The 12,780-nt window shown below is 47.6% G+C and overlaps 1 protein-coding gene across 1 annotated transcript in view; it reads left to right on the top strand.

Annotated features, from left to right (window-relative positions):
- Positions 1 to 2,850: 2,850 nt before the first annotated feature.
- The window catches only part of GRHL3 (grainyhead like transcription factor 3), a 71,704-nt gene continuing 61,774 nt past the window's right edge, over positions 2,851 to 12,780 (top strand). Inside the window, exon 1 of the mRNA XM_069223951.1 lies at positions 2,851 to 3,011. Coding sequence (XP_069080052.1) covers positions 2,920 to 3,011 — 92 coding nt within the window. The 5' untranslated portion in view covers positions 2,851 to 2,919. The remainder of the gene's footprint in view (positions 3,012 to 12,780) is intronic.

The raw sequence follows: 12,780 nt of genomic DNA, 5'->3' as shown, positions 1-12,780 counted from the left end.
TGTCTGGTGCTGCGATGCCATTTAAGTGATAATTGAACATTAGCAGCAACATATGTGCGGTGTGTGAGAAGCCACATGTCATCTATAGCCACTTGTGGCCATCTATTGACAGGTGCAGCAGTATATAGCCACCAGAAGCCTCGTGTGCCTATGTACAGCCTCACATGTATAGGTACTTGCACATGCCAACTTACTGCATAATAATCACAGGTGCAGCCTCATATACCCAGGCGCAGATGGCTAAGCCCAAGAACAAATATCACATCCGATACACTGTTTCATGTGTCCACTTACAGTCCTCAAATTCCATTCAAACCCTCCTATGCATCAAATGCCAGCACTGAATGGTGGGTGTGATTCTATACTGAAGGCAGAGCAACTTTGTGCAATTGCAGCCTAGTGTAATAAGTCACATAGGTCATATGCACAAGAGCACTCGCCTCTGCCAGTACAATCTGCAGTCCCTTAGTACTGATAGGTAGATTACTACCGATAGTAAAGAGCGCCAGTGGCACTGCCCTCACACCAGACTCTGGGACGAATGCCATTTGACGACAGATGATACTGGAGTTTACGGACTCATTTGCAAATTATTTTGTAAAATGTGTGCCATTTTCACAAAATTAACTATTTTATGTGAAATAGATTTCGCTGGTATCACAAGTACCTTTTCGCCACACAAGTACACGTTGCAGAAAAAACTTCAGTCGAGTAAATGACAGGAGACCAGTTAGAAGAGCAAAGTGTATCCTTCCAGATAAGTTTCCTTCAGCAAACATTTTTACTCAAATCAGTCTCTCCAGGGCAAACACACGTGCACTGGAGCACATGTCCAGTAACAAGAAATTCGTGAATTAAGCGAAATTACACCAACATTCCATGAACATTTTGCACAGGCAACCCTCTGGCTGAAGTCCGTCCAGTCCCCAGTGACTGCGGTACTTCTCTTCCCCGAGGGTGTGTTGTGTGCCGCAGTTTCCATTTGTACAAACGGGGTCCTGTGAGAGGACATGCTACATGCAGTACAAGGTGATGTTCTTACTACACCAAGGATTTGTCCTTTCATGCCAGGAGCCACCGTGTATGCCAAGAGCTGCCTTATAATGAGAGGTGCAGCCCAAAACACTGAGGCCACACTATATCAAACAGCATACTATGGCTATGGCATTACTCATAGTCAAGGACAGCTGTGTCCAGTCCAACAATCTCAGACCAAGGAAGCCCAGGACGGTGGATGGTTGATTCAGTCGGAACGAAAAAACAACCTGTACAAGTCGAAAATGTGCACAGTGTTTAATTATAAGGATTAATCCAATTTAATGCACCATTGACTTTGGTTGGCATGGAAAACGGGGTACAGAGCTAGAGAGATGGCGTGATTTGCCCCAGATCACAGAATTAGGCGATCTCACTGAAGACGTCAGTGATAGGCCCTGAGTCTTTTGATTTCACAGGGGACACCTCAGTTACGTGGACTTTCCGCGCTACCCAGAGAGCGTTTGGTGAGTTTCCCAGAGATCCAAAGAGATGAAAGGCAGATAATGGGTCAAAAGAGGGGAGCAGCGGGGGTGTCAGAAAGGGGAGTGGCGCTGCGGCGAGCTAAAAAGGACACATAATTGCAGAGAGGCTGGAGGGTGAGAGAGATACAGATCTTGTAAGGAGGGCGGCTTTGAGGCGAAACCCAGGGAGTGGGAGCAGGAGCCAGGCAGCCGGAGACAGAGAAACCGAGAATGGGTTTTATCTGAGGCCTGTGCCGACATGTCCCAGAAACCGAGGCGGCTTCAGCGCCCATCCCATGAGTCACAGGCCCAGCCTTCAGTCAGAGGAGCTGCGGCAGAGCTGAGGGAGGCTGCGAGAGCGCAGGGCGTGCAGGTGCCTGCGCTTTGCAGCACAAGGCTGTGCCTACACATCCACAGGGCAGCCTGGGCGCCATCTTGTTACCCGGCGCTGTGTGATAACACGACTGGGGTATAAATCCGTGACACACCTTCTCATCATACCAACTACATATACACGAAATACAATAATTTAGCATATAAACCATAAAATGGCACGCAATGATTTGTCGTACATAATCCTATCAACTGTCAATTAATATTATAAATGTATACATACTACGTATATCTTAGAGATGTGGCCCACTTTGTCACATTGTGTAATTCTTGGTACATATATCACTAGCGGCTTGAAGGCCCGGTACATGCAAATGTTATATTTAAGAATGTTTCTTCAGATGGAAGGCAGGGATGAAGATGGGAGGCAAGGGCTATTGAACGCAGAAAGGAAGGGGGAGTAGGGAAGGAATGGATTTGCAGAATGAAAGGGGAGGGGTGGAAAAAGTGAAGAAAGGAGGAGAGGGTGTGAGATAGGGAAGGGAATAATGAAGGGAAGAAGCAAAGCAGGAAAATAGAAGTCAAGAATAGAGGAAACTGGATGGAGGAAGAAAGGAAGGGGTACGGACTGATGAAGAAAGAAAGGGAGGATGTGGATAATTAAGGTGGAAAGGAACTCAAGGAAACAAGAAAGAGCGATGTGGAATTTTGAAAACGTATTTCCTGCGCCACCTTGGCATCTCACCCATTGTTTTTATCCAGTCTAATAAATTTGTGAAAACCTGGAGTGTTTTGATTATGCAACTCGAAACCCGAACAAGACGACGCTTGTTCAGTAATGTGACTTCCACCTCACAGCCACGCTCGTGTCTCGGGGCAAAGCTACCTCTTTTTAATATAGAAAGTTCCTCCTCCTCTTCCTCACCTCTCGCCCCCTCCCCTAGGCCCGGCCAGCGGCGCACACGGGGTTAAGTTAAGGGCTGCACCTGCCGAGGTGTACCTGTCGCGCGGCACCTGTCGCCTCAGCCAATCAGAGGGCGCCTGAAGCAACCTGTCAGCAGAATAGCTGTGCAGCGGAGGGCAGCTGATGTCTGTGCTGAGCAGGAGCAGACGCGAGCAGACACTGCACGGAGCCGGTCACAGCCTGGGAATGCCGGGGAACATGTCCAACGACCTCGAGTGAGTACTGGCCTGTCCGTGCTCACAGTTGTGCGCGCTCAGTGGGGGCTGGCCCGCGCCGCGCGCTGCTTTAGGGGCAGGCAGGCCTGGGCTGCCTAGGAAGCGGCCTTTTTATGTGTGTGTGTGTCAGAAATCATGTATCATAATTTTTTACATTTATATTTATTAGTGTGACGTAGTAACTTTTAAAGTATAATACGAGTGATGCGTTTAGTGTTAAGAGTACACATGTTTATGTCTGCTTGTATTTATTCAGTCACATACATGTATGTTATACATAGATCTTACACATACTCACATATAGTTTCCACATACACGTATAGGTTGTTCTCTCTTTAAGTGCTTGAATGTTTTGTTTAGCGCCGACAAGCAGCCTCGGGTCCGCTTCTTTGCTCCCAACTCTCCAGAGCACGCTCCACTTGTTGTCAACTTTGTAATTTCCTTTACTGTGCAGGAAAGCACACTCATAAAGTATATAAACGAGCTAATATATTATTAAACCAAATCACTGGATACCTCAGAAGATAAGCAATGATTATATGTTGTCACTACACACTCACAAACCATACAGTTTCCAAATGTTCACGCACCCACACACAGAAATGGGTTATGAGTCCTGCTCTCGGTGTTTAAAGCGTCGCTAAGAGCAGTTTGGAAAAAATTAGCCACAAACATTTGTCTCTTAGAAAAAAACTAACTAAAAGTTGTACGACCTTTTTATCAGTTTTTTTTTTTAAATGAAAGATACTTGTATCCAGTGGGTGCTAATAGATGCTTTAGAGTGGCTGCCCCGTGTTCCGAGGGCGGGACATATACTGTGCGTGAGCCGTGCCCCGGGATGGTGCAGGTGGGGGCACCTGCTGTGGACGGTGCACCTGCCGAGTGTCTCCGAGGCTGCTCGCGCTCGCGTGTGAATGCGCGCTCGGGGCTCGTGTCCCCACATGCCTCGTGCTGACAGAGAACTAGGTTCAGGAATCCACCCTCACACCTCGGGCCACTTCTATTCGTGCAGGGAAGACAAGGGGCTGCCGCCTCCCCCTTCCCCGGTTAAGAACGAAAATGCATTTATTCGCAAGAGTTTTGGGTCGTGCGTCATCTACTCGGGAAACAAATAACCGAGCGGATCCGCCAAATGTAAAGTTAAAATAGCCGCTTTGTATGTTTTGCAGTTAGGAGCGCTATGGAAATATATATTACTGTCGGAATTTGGAGCTGGGCCTGTTGGACTTTGACCGAACACATCCGGTATTAGGTTTTCTGTGTAATGGTGCCACCGACTGCACACACATCTAATATGTAACACATATGCAGTGGACTGCACACATATATCATATTTGTGCTTACCAGTCGGTGATTACTTCCATCGTGCAGTATTTATACTGGATACATGTTTCAGACAAAGTGTGTGCGTGTATCGGCTTATAAGGTGGCTGACACTGTGCAATTGTTATGTGTATGTCTATGAGCCTCTTGCTGAGTGTACCCTCTTTTCAGGTGTGCAGGTAGTTGTGCAAACATCTCATAGGCCGTGCACGAGCGGGGACTTGAGTAAGTCAAGTCACTAATGTACCCGATTGTATCCTCGTCTCAATTACAGTGCATATATAGGACCTGGCACGTCACTATGACACATACACCGCATAGTCAATATCCTACCCTGCCGTGCACGCATTGCTTGACATGTCAGCGAGGATGCTCTCACGCACCACCTGGGGATGCTGCGGTTGTGCAGGTTTCCGGTTTCCATATATGGAGTGCGGCTCCTCCGCTGTGCCCCACGGGTGACAGGCTCTGATGTGGGCTGTGGTTTCCGCACTCACCACACTCACAAGTGCACCGATCAGGGTGTAGTGTGGTGCTGCGTGTGCCGCGCTCACAGGAGACGGGCGATCACGCCAGCTCCCGGGGTCTCCGAGCACTCTGCCCCGAATACCACCAGTGAAAACGCAGGGGCTCGTGCGAGAATGTTCTCTTGTGAGCCAGCCCCACACCAGGGAGCACCTGCCCTTGTGGACTCATCCGGGGTGGCGTTGCCCAGTTTTAAACCCTTTAAACCCCCCAGCGTTGCGTTACAAGTTAGTGGAAAGCCTGTGTGTGGCTGATAGTGGTGAATCTACGCTGCCCAGCATATCGCAGACCCTAGAGCAGAGGTCTCCAAACTTTTTAATGCCGCGCCCCCCCAGTTGAAAAATAAAAATCATTGGGCCCCCCTCAGAATTTGTCACAATTAATTTATGTCTAAACCTATTTAAACATTGCAGTTAAGTACTGTTACCTTTTTAAAACTACAGTAACATGCTTCTGCTTAAAACAAAGGCCTGTTATCTGTATAATATTTATTTTGGCCAGAGTCTGGGGCCCCCTCTGGGATCACTTCAGCCCCCCCTAGGGGGGGCCGCCCCCCAGTTTGAAGACCTCTGACCTAGAGAGAGGTGGCATGCAGGACTGAGGGAGGACTCCTCGTGTGTGACACAACCGTGAACCGTCCACCTGTGAGACTTGGGAGTGCTTCAAGAGCGCTTAAGTTCCATACACACTAAATCACGCGGAATCACAATACACAGGAAGATTGTTTTATTGTATATATTATTATAGGGGCGGTGGTGATCTTTGCTTCTTAACCTAAGCCCATATATTATACAATTGTATTCTCTGGTCAGGCAAATTATAGACACTTTTCTTGTTGCAGTCTCTCATCGGGGGGTGCTCGTTTTAATTCATGGCAGCTGCCGGTCAAAGTTTTTGTGATTGTTGGACAGCATTGAGAGAGGTAAAGGGGGGCTGTTGACGGACCCCCACTCGAATCGGCACTGATTTTACACAGAAGGTGCCTCTTTTCTGGAGTTTTTTGTTGAGCTCGCTGGCACGGAGATAATTCTGCCCTTGCCCTGGTACGCCTCGGGGCCGCGGCCTGTCATGGACAGGTGGGGTAGAAGCCTATTGTGGAGACATTAGCGCCATGAAGTAGCGTGGGAGCATGTGGCGCTGCACTAAACATAGAAGTGGCTCCATGAGGCAGTATACACCCCGGCCATGAAGGAGGCACACTCTATAGTAGTGTTCTGTGTACATAACACAGAGGCAGACCCTGTAGCAGAGCACAATGCACGTGTCACGTGAACTGAGCCTGTCACAGAGTCCATAGAGCGTCCATGGGTACACAGTCAGCCGAGTCCAGTGTGCACATATAGGTGGTCACTGTACTATGATGGGCCAGAGGTTCTCTCAGTGTCCACTGTGTGTATCTCCTGTACCAAGCCTACTGAGCTGTCTAGTGTGCATATCCTGGTTAAAGGGTAACTAGCAACTCCCATGTGCCCACAACAGGGGCAGGGTTTCTAGCTGTAGTTAATGTGCAGTTTAAAGACGGCGAGCCTACAGGAGTGTCTACTGCACATGTCGTGTGTACAGAGTACATAAAAATACCCAGCGTGAATTCCATGCGCATTGAAGCCTCGTCAGCTTACAGTGCGCCTATCACGTATGCGGTTTCTAGGAGTACATCACAAGGTCCAGCCTGCATTTTGTTTTCACTGCCTGTCATTAGCCAGCAGTGTCCCGTCGTGACATGTGGCAACCCTCAAGTGTCCATCCCGGGCCTGCTTCAGGTGAACGAGTTACCGCTGGCGCACAGGGAGACCAGAGTACGCACGCTTTGTGAGGAGGGCGAGGATCCAGCGCTCGGGGGCGATCTGCCAAGCTTGTGCTAAAAAGTAGGCGTCCACAGAAAAGACACGAGCATGCGGGGGGCTGGCACACCCTGCCGGGAGGAGATGCTCTTATTCAGCCGGCAGAGCCTATTTTGCTAGGAGGGTGAATGTCTCACGTGAGGGCTGCAGGGGGTGAGCCGCCAAGGTTGGCGCCTCGAGAGCAGACAGTAGCAGGCGGGGGGGCTGGCTCCAGTCACCCCAGCCCAGCGGGCGGGAGACTTTCATATGCAGCCGCCAGGAGACGAGTTTCACTCTCTCGGGGTGTAGAGGCCTGTGGGGAAATCAGTGGCGGCAACAAGGGCTCCAATGAGCGCGATTAAAAAATGGTCTTCAGCGGAGTTTGGTTGTAAACAGACATATTGGGGTGCAGTGCCTCCCTCACCGCTCTGGAAGCCGCTGTGACTTCACCTGCTGCATTCCAGACAGCTACCCCCCTGGAAGAGTTTCGGACAGTTGACTGACTCCTCCTCGCACTGCCAGCCTGTTAAGAAACCTCTCAATTGCGCGTCGGGTGGAATCCTCTCCTATCGTGTAGTTCTAAGAGTGCTGGGAGCTATCTAAGAGTTATCGTCGGCCGAGTATACATTAGTTATATCTTATCCTGTGTGAAATTCGACGAATATCAGTCATTTCAAAGAACAGGAGGAATACAGCCCAGGTTACAACCCTTTATTGTAGGAATAACAAACAAAAAAAGACCGTGCGCATTGACAAATATGTAAATAAATGAATGCTGCTCCTCTCTAAGAAGTTTGTTTACTTGACCTTATAACCACTGACAGAGACTGCTGGTGCTTGCATTAAGGCGGAGCCTATTCCATGACTTAAGTATTCTCACTGCCAAACATTCTTTCGTCTGAGCGTGATTGGAGTATTACTTCTGGGCCCGTTCAAATGTCCCGTTTATCCTACTTTTCTCACCCTCAACCCCCCCCCTAAAAAAACTGCAAGACGGGTCAAAGAGTTAAGCGCTCTCTGTTGGCATGTGGCGTTATTTGCAAGTCTCGAGATCGAATCAGACAAGGCCAAATCCGTCTTCCATCCTTCAGCGGTTGGTGCACTGAGTGCCATTAACACGGACGGGCAAGACTAACACTCGTTGGTTATAGCGCTTAGAATCGGCGCATCCGCAGAAAAAAATATCTATATAAACAATCAGTTATTATTACATATAAAACGAAGACAATATTAACAACAGACAGCAGAGTTAGTCTTTTCAGGCCTATATTGGTATTGCCTTGTTCATTATTTTCATTACTATTTTTCGTACTATTTAAAGCGCTGCGCGTCTACTTTTGGTTACTTCAGAGCGCTAACAAGTTTGTGCTTTTGTAAGCCTCTTTTATGATTTGAAAACACGCTCGGGGCCCTTGGAGAGAGGGCGTTAATGCCAGGAGCCAGAACAGATCTAGCTTTCACGGCTCTAATTACCGACCACACAGTCGGTAGATTACGACAAATTTCGAGTCGACGACTCTGAGCCCCAGAGGGCGCGGCCCTTGTGAAGAAGAACTGATTAGGCGCTAGAGGTAATGGACCCGCTTTGCATAAAAGGGTAATCAGCACTGAATGAGCGAGGAGGCCCACCCTAAAGCCAGAACAGAGACAAAGACAGCGACGGGTCGTCCCGAGTTACCGACCTTGTGCTAAAAGCGCGCCCAGAGATAATCTCTCAGCAGGACCGGGCTTGCAAGCAATTGCTATCCTATCACTTTCGGATACACCTCAAACGTCACATCTCACCAAGCCCGGGGTTTATATAAGCGGATCTGCTTTTTAGGGTGAACGATCGCGTGTTTGTATTCCTCTCAGTATCTGTGGCATTTGATCATGCGTCATCATTGTGGCAGGACCGATCTGTCGAACCACGATTGTCAGGGCGTCTTGTGCAATGTTTTCGTAGTTCATTTCCCGTTTCCCTGTACAATCCAGTGAACGATGCCCTTAAGAATGCACACTATGCCGTTGCACCTTCAAAAATGCAGCCCCTTACTTTTTTTTTTTTTTTAAACACCAAGAACATATGTTGTCCGCGACACCACTTCGCCGAATAAGTCCAAAATGAGGGCCATAAAAGCAATTTATTTAATGTTTATTTATTTAAAAAGCCCTTGCGCACGAAATACCGTTCTGACATGGCGCACGAGGCAGCAAATAGAACAGACGAAATAACCTCCACTGCCTCTCAGCGTCAATGATATGGCAAGGGTCGCAGGAATTATGTGGCAGAGGAGTACCGAATGCTGCAGAAAAAAAAGGGCAAATTATGTGGTTTAATGTACCACTTTTTTGATAGTATTACTTCATTATTTTGCTATTGCTCCACAGGTTTACATGGCCTAGGAAAAGGTTTCACCTCATTAGTATCAGTTTAACGCTGGAATGCAGTAACAGTAGTAAGCAACGGAGATATGACCAGTCAAACTTCGGGAAGGAATTTCCACTGTTCTGCTACATGTACTGTCCAGTTTTAGTCACTTTTGATCCGTGTCAGGTTAGAAACATTTTTGTTAAACTCTGCAAACTCTGCTCCAGATGGTGGATTCCACTACTACTACTGGTGGTACTCCCCCACACCTTTGCACCACACAACCCTTAGTAGGTGGCTAGTGGGCATAATGGGTCAATTTTCTAGTAAGTGTCGTTCTATGGAGGCAACAAGGACTGTGGTCGAGTCAGATACATGCTGGCAAGACTGACATGTGGCTGACTCTTTGACAGCCGCTGGCCTGCTACATAATACCCTAGTGTTCCTAGCGCCAGTGCCAGTCTTCCCTTGTTAGAAACATATGCACTTGTTGTTTGGTAAGTGCATGCATCCTTCATTTTTATCTGCACCGCAGCATGATAGGTGAAGAATCTGTGGAGACTTTGTTTGCTCAACATGTCAATCATCTGGCTCAGAGTAACAGTTTAACATTTCTTACATACTGGTTTTGTTTGAATTAATTCATGTGGTCCGCTTTGATGCAAGGATTTGACATTTCTAAGGTCCTGCTCCTTTTACAACACAGCCGTTGTGAGACAATGTTTTGCAATCTGAAGCCCTCTTGAGGCCATTTGTGGTCGCACCATAAGGCAGTGGCTTACAAGGCCCTATAGATGGCCTAAGTTATGCTTCTTGTGAGAAGAAGTGACAGATATCTGGTATTTATCTTCTTTTTCTTTTGTTAATAAAGGGTTGATCTGCCAGTCCCCCTCTCTTCCCCGCAACTGTTCCTCCCGCCCCATACCATCTGTATAGTCATATTTTTATGGGTGTCTCAATTGTGCTGTGAATGAAGCCTGGATTGAGGAAAGCATGGGCTTGGATAGCTCTTAGTGGCATAGCTTCGTGTTAGTGCAAACAGGTGAAGAACAAAGTGTGATCAATTCTGAAGGAACCAAGGGCCTGATTTAGAGTTTGGCAGCCATTGGGCACCAGGCAGATATCCTTATGCCCTATTTACTGTATGTACACATCTGTACACTAAGTAGGACAGACAGAACATCCCTCCTTTTTTAAAGATGCCCTATGTCCACTCAACAATGTATCAGTGTCTAGGCATTTTGAGTGATTTTCTAAAGGAATTGCCATACCATTGTGCTGCAGCTTCAAGAGTACAAAGTCATATAATACTATAATGGCCCATCACAGGGATAACATATCACATAATATAATGTCCAGTGATGTCACCAGGAGTCAAAGGACGTGTGAGGTCCTGCATGTGAGGTCTTTTCAACTATCCCAAAGATTGGTTGTGTGAACTTCCACCGCTTGTGAAAGGGAATTGCTTACTTAGTATGGTGAGTGGACATGTAGCTGGATCCTGAAAAGGGGTTTGCAGCAATGCATGGAGTAGATGATGAAATGCATGAATCCACCCAAGACAAAGGATCATCAAACTGTAGACTGCAACTGCGTGAAAAAATAGTCTGCAGTAATGGATGAATACAATAACAAAGTCCCCCTAATAATAATATACCCTCACTGACAAAAAATCAATTAAAACACCCTTCTTTAGAAACATACGTTACTGATGCAAGGGAAACACACAATGTAATGTATCATCCAAATATATAAACTCAATAATGCACATTTTGAAGTGACTCTCCTGTGACATTGGGGTATTATACAGACGTACTCAAATAAATGAATGTATATATAAGGAGATAGTGCTTCCAACCCTACATGAAATTGGGAGTCGTGGAGAGAACGCCCTTGACCAGAACAGGGAACAAGGCCACAGACCTAATTTCTTGTGTAAGAATATATAACTCTAAGTTGAATTGCCATATCTTGAACTAGGGTAGGAAAAAGGTACTTATAAAACATATCAATGAGTTAAAAATATCTGTATGCAAACTACCTGGTGCCACATGTTTTAGTTTTCACAAATTGGCACTCATCGTGTACAATGGTGCATTCCTTCTGTTCAGGAAGAGGGAAAGTAGATAAAATAATCTCTTTCCATCAAGGTTGCATGGAGAGGGCAGAGCCTTCCTTTCCATATCTGTCCAGGTATTTCTGCCAGCTGCTCTAAAGGAATTATCTGCCCTGGTAAGAGGGGGCCTAATGGTGTCCCCTCATTGGGTGGGGGCCGTCTCTATGTGTTCTTCCGCCGTACGAGAAGATGAGGAAGATACCTTGGACATCCCTATACCATGACACGTCTCAGGGGCACCTCTATTGACCGTAAAGCGTAAACACTACACACATTTAGCAAAAGCCAGGTGTAAATATGGGCAAGTGTATGCCTATGACTGCCGAATGTAAAGGCAAATCAGTGTTGGTATCCAGTGATGACAGGGGGCACAGCCTTATGTGCTTTGAGGAGCAAGCATTCACATACAGTCATGCCCACCAATATTGGCCAGTGAGCAGGTGCGTAGTCTCCCTCTAGTGGTGTTTTTCTGTCAACAGAAGATTCCGCTAGTGAACACTCAGCATTTCAGACGAGTAGGCTCTAATTCTCAAAGGAGTGCTGACCTACCTTTGGTATTTGTGGATCACTCATATATATATTTTATATATATATATATATATATATAATGCTGCTAAGTCCAAGCATCTTTTAATTGAAAGTCATTCTTGGCCATACTGACCACCGTGTGTATTTATGGTGTACCTGTAGATATTTATTCAGTATAACCAAAATTAATGCTTCCAGGATCACTGCTATTCAACTGAATAGTCTGCAGTATAAGTCTTATGTTATGTTACACGGTTTTATATAGTACTTGTCTGCCAGTTACTTGGGCACTTACGTCTAGACCATGGGTACTCACAAACTTTTTCTCGGGGGCCAAAATTGCAGTATGGTTTGCGGCCGAGGGCCGCACTGAAGTGACAGCGGGGGGGCGGGGCTTAGAGGGGGTGGGGCTTAGAGGGGGAACAACCACCCCGCTCCCTTTTTCAAAACATTGTAACACACACAGCGCCATCTGCACACAGCGCCATCTGCTCTCACCCCTACCCCAGTAACACACACTGCGCCATCTGCACACAGCGCCATCTGCTCTCACCCCTACCCCAGTAACACACACAGCGCCATCTGCACACAGCGCCATCTGCACACAGCGCCATCAGCACTCACCCCTACCCCAGTAACACACACAGCGCAATCTGCACACAGCGCCATCAGCACTCTCCCCTACCTCAGTAACACACACAGCGCCATCTGCACACAGCGCCATCAGCACTCACCCCTACCCCAGTAACACACACAGCGCCATCTGCACACAGCGCCATCTGCTCTCACCCCTACCCCAGTAACACACACACAGCGCACACACACAGCGCCATCTGCTCTCACCCCTACCCCAGTAACACACACAGCGCCATCTGCACACAGCGCCATCAGCACTCTCCCCTACCCCAGTAACACACACAGCGCCATCTGCACACAGCGCCATCTGCACACAGCGCCATCAGCACTCACCCCTACCCCAGTAACACACACAGCGCCATCTGCACACAGCGCCATCTGCTCTCACCCCTACCCCAGTAACACACACAGTGCCATCTGCACACAGCGCCATCAGCACTCTCCCCTACCCCAGTAACACACACACAGCGC

Source organism: Pleurodeles waltl, chromosome 3_1 (assembly GCF_031143425.1).
Source record: "Pleurodeles waltl isolate 20211129_DDA chromosome 3_1, aPleWal1.hap1.20221129, whole genome shotgun sequence".
Classification (NCBI taxonomy): Eukaryota; Metazoa; Chordata; class Amphibia; order Caudata; family Salamandridae; genus Pleurodeles; species Pleurodeles waltl.
The sequence above is the reverse complement of the archived record's forward strand: the minus strand, read 5'-3'. Positions and strand labels throughout refer to the sequence as shown.